General features: G+C 53.9%; 1 protein-coding gene across 1 annotated transcript; it reads right to left on the bottom strand.

Moving 5' to 3' along the window:
* Positions 1-2,747: 2,747 nt before the first annotated feature.
* LOC112641527 (60S ribosomal protein L7a-like) lies at positions 2,748-3,506 on the bottom strand. Its single transcript, XM_025418651.3, has 2 exons — positions 3,156-3,506; positions 2,748-3,062 (listed from the first exon to the last, which is right to left on the bottom strand). The coding sequence occupies exons 1-2, from the start codon at positions 3,504-3,506 to the stop codon at positions 2,748-2,750; spliced, it is 666 nt and encodes a 221-aa protein (XP_025274436.3).
* Between the last annotated feature and the right edge of the window lie 490 nt (positions 3,507-3,996).

The following is a 3,996-nucleotide window of genomic DNA, read 5'->3' as shown; positions in this document are numbered from 1 at the left end:
AAGAAAGAAAGAAAGAAAGAAAGAAAGAAAGAAAGAAAGAAAGAAAGAAAGAAGAAAAGAAAAGAAAGAAAAGAAAAGAAAAGAAAAGAAAAGAAAAGAAAAGAAAAGAAAAGAAAGAAAAGAAGAAGAAAGAAGAAAGAAGAGATATTGCTCTGTGGTGGACTTTCAGAGTGCCATGAACTCTTGATCTTAGGTTCATGGATGAGTTTTTTTGCACCTGAGATGTACAACATTCCCTGCCAGCTCTTGACAAGGGGTCAATAGAGTAATAGAATTAATAATAGCCGCCATCACAGGGGTGCCAGGCACTATGGTTAAGAGCTTTATGTGCATTATCTCACAGCTCCTGTTCTCAAGGAGCTTGAGTCCAGTGGAGAAGGCAAAATATTTACAGCGTCTGCTGCCTCCCAAGTGAGAAATGCAGGCAGCCACCCTCGGAGGGGCAGAGAAGGCATCTCCAGTTCTGTTCTTTCCCATCAGAGCGAGAGGGCTGAAGTATCCTGGAGGGCTGGCTTGCATCGCTTGGAGCCTGTTGATTTGTGATTCCGTATGGCATTATTATCCTTGGAATGTCCATCCTAAGAAAACAAGAGCAAGTCCTTCCTGCTCCAAACACCCAGCAGATTGTCTTTGCTCCCCCCAAATATTTATTCATAATGGTAATAATGATGATGTTGATGAAAAAACTAAATAAAAGTCAAATGAAAGAGAACAAAGACTCTCTTCCAGGCCTTTTTCTTTGTGTGGTATGCATTTTCTACTCCTATGTCTTTTGTGTCTACCTACATCTTGATAACTCCTGGATTATAATCTCTAGCTCCGACATTCTCTCCCAAGACCTTCCCAGGAAGATCCAGACTTATATTCTTAACTGTCTGCTGTTGAATCAACTCCTCCCAGAGTGGCTGCAACACAATGTATCCTAAATTTATTTATTTTTTATTTTTTATTTTTAAAGATTTTATTTATTTATTCATGAGAGACACACACAGAGAGAAGTAGAGATACAGGCAGAGGGAGAAGCAGGCTCCATGCAGGGAGCCTGATGTGGGACTTGATCCCAGATCCTAGGATCACGCCCTGAGCCAAAGGCAGATGCTCAACCACTGAGCTACCCAGGCGTCCCTGTATCCTAAATTTAATTCCTAGCCAGTGTCTCTCCCTGTATGGTTATCACTGTTAATGTTATTAACATCCTGCCTGCGTCCAGGACGTCCAGCCCCTGAAGACTCCACCACTCACATCCAATTGGTCACCCATTCCTGCTGATTCTAATTCAGAAATCTTTTCTTAAAAAAAAAAAAAAAAAAGATTTTTATTTATTTATTTTAGGGAGAGAGTGTGTAGGTGTTTTTGTACACATACACACACTCTTGTGAGCCGGGGGCACGGGGCTGAGGGAGCGGGAGAGGAACCCTAGCAGACTTCCCACTGAGTGTGGAGCCCGACACAGGGCTCGATCCCACAACCCAGAGATCACACCCCGAACTGAAATGGAGAGTCGTTCGCTTAGCTGCCCGAGCCACCCAGGCACCTGAGCTCGGGAACGTTTCTTGAATCCAAACCAGGTCTTCATGCTTTCTGCCGCTGCCCTGGGTCTAGAACCCTCGGCCCACATCTGGACTGTTCCGGTAGCCACCTTCAACGGGGCTATCTCCAATGTAGGTCCCACCCGGCAGCCACGGGCATCTTTCTCAAGTGTATATAGGATCGCCCTTTCATGGCTTGCCGTTGCCTTTCTTACCTGAAAACCAGGTTCAACAGGTTTGGGGGGTCCTTAGGTACCTAAAGACTTACCCGTGGGACTCCAGGCAATCCGTCCCCTCCTTACCCCAAGCAATTCCACTTGTAAATGTTTTATACGTTTAGGATCTTCACAGAATCTCTTCTGAGGACGGGAGCTGCTGCCCCTCAAAAAAGTCCTTAGAAAATAAACGGTCCTGGGGATCCCTGGGTGGCGCAGTGGTTTGGCGACTGCCTTTGGCCCAGGGCGCGATCCTGGAGACCCGGGATCGAATCCCACGTCGGGCTCCCGGTGCATGGAGCCTGCTTCTCCCTCTGCCTGTGTCTCTGCCTCTCTCTCTCTCTCTCTCTCTGTGTGACTATCATAAAAAAAAAAAAAAAAAAAAACGGTCTTGATGGATGAGCGGGGACAAGCCAGGCTGTGGGCAAACAGCACCAACGTCTCCGTCCAGTCGGGAGCAAGCTGAACGGACCTACGACGACGAGAGCTGACATCAATGAAAACGACACTGTTTTCCTTCCAGAAGGCCGTGAGCCCGGCTGCACAGCCCAGGGCCGGACCCCCTCCCGAGCAGGCCGCTCAGGGCAGAGCAGGTGAGGGTGCCTCCCCCGGAATCCACCCCGGCTGCGAACCCCCTGCCCAGCCAGGCTCATCCCTCCTTGGGGTGCTGGGAGTCGGGGGACCACGTGCCTTTTGCCTTGAGCCCTCTCCGTGTGCGGGGCCTGTGCTCATCTCCTCAACCGTGACAAAGCCAAGTTTTGTGTCAAGCAGGACACCAGGATTTCCGAGGAGCCTGAGGTAAAAGCAAGGACCTGGGTACTTCTCAACTGGAGGAGAAAGTCCAGATGCCTCATGGAGCCTGGTCTCGCCCGTGGCCTCTCCTCAGTGTTACCTTCCATTCTTCGACGTGCATCTACACGCGGGTTTCATCCAGTCTTTTTTTTCTTATTTGAAAGAGAACTTCTCATTACTTTTCTGCACAGAAGATTCAACCAGCGTCCGCTCAGCCCAGTTTGGAGGCCAGTTCTTTAGCCTTTGTCTTTTCCAGCTTGGCCGTGTGAGCCACCCCAGTGAGGGTGGACATCGTATCTGTCGTGCTTGGTGCCGACGGCTTCATCAGCTTAGCCAGAGCTCCTCCGTCTTCCGAGTTAACCTGTGTGAGGGCGACAGAGGGGCAGGTCTTCACGGGGACCAGGCGCCCCTTCCCGGCGCTCCCCTTGCTAACGCGATGGGGACCCCATCCCACCACGCAGGACAGACAGGAGGACACCAGCTCGATGGGATCCACGTCACGTGCAATCACTACCAGCTGAACCTTCTAGCGACAGTTGGATCCCAGCCTGGAGGACGGCAGCCTCTGAGTGGAGCAATGTCTTTGCCCACAACTTTCTTCTCAGCCCAGGCCAACGACCTCTGCTTCTTCCTCGCCTCGTCTGCAGTCGGGCCCGGCTGAGGCAGCTGAGTGGCCGTTGGCGGTGCACGGCCCGGGTGGACTCACGGGAGACGCTTGTGGACGCGTCTGGAGACCAGCCCTCTGGCGCCGCAGCTCCCGTCGTGAGGCCAGTTGGCGAGGCAGGCAAGGCCCTCTTGGGCCGCAGTCCTGTCCCAGGCCAAGACTCTCGGGCCTTTTCTCCAACAGGGGACTGGCCGCCTTCTCGGCCTCCTGCTTGTTCATGGCGTCAGGGCCGGGCCGCCTCCTGTCCCTCGGCCTTCCCTCCTCTCGGCGTCTGCACGGCTGGGGCTGGGGAGACGGCGGCTCCATCCAGGCCGATCCGCTCAGTTTCCCTAAACACGGAGCAAGTGTTGGCCCCTCCGACCTCCCTTACTTGCAAGGTCTCTCCTCGGCGCCGCAGCCCTCCCACCCCATCCCCATCCCCAGGGTGTCTTGGGCCCCCCTTCGGGGAAGGCTCCCGAGCGACCTCCGCCTGGGGTGGCTCCCCCTTCACCCCGCCGCCCCCCCTTCGGCCTCAGCACATGACCCGGAGGGGATTTCCTTTGGGGCCCGAACTGGGAATCGTCCTCTTGCCCCACGTCAGCTGGCGGCTGGGGGAGTCTTCAGGAGTTTCATTTCCCTCCTGGGGAACGAGCTCATTTCCCTCCCTAGGTTTTAGGAACCCAAAGTCAAAGACCGAAAGACGAGAGGCCACGGCCCGCTGGGCCCGCTCAGGCCTCGGCCGCCCCTGGACAAGCTCAGGGGTCAATGCAAGGACACAGGGCAGGGAGGGGCCGGCCCGTGCGCTCCTCGGGGGGCC

This window comes from Canis lupus, chromosome 33 (genome assembly GCF_003254725.2).
Source record: "Canis lupus dingo isolate Sandy chromosome 33, ASM325472v2, whole genome shotgun sequence".
Classification (NCBI taxonomy): domain Eukaryota; kingdom Metazoa; phylum Chordata; class Mammalia; order Carnivora; family Canidae; genus Canis; species Canis lupus.
This window is presented reverse-complemented; position numbering and strand designations above follow the sequence as displayed.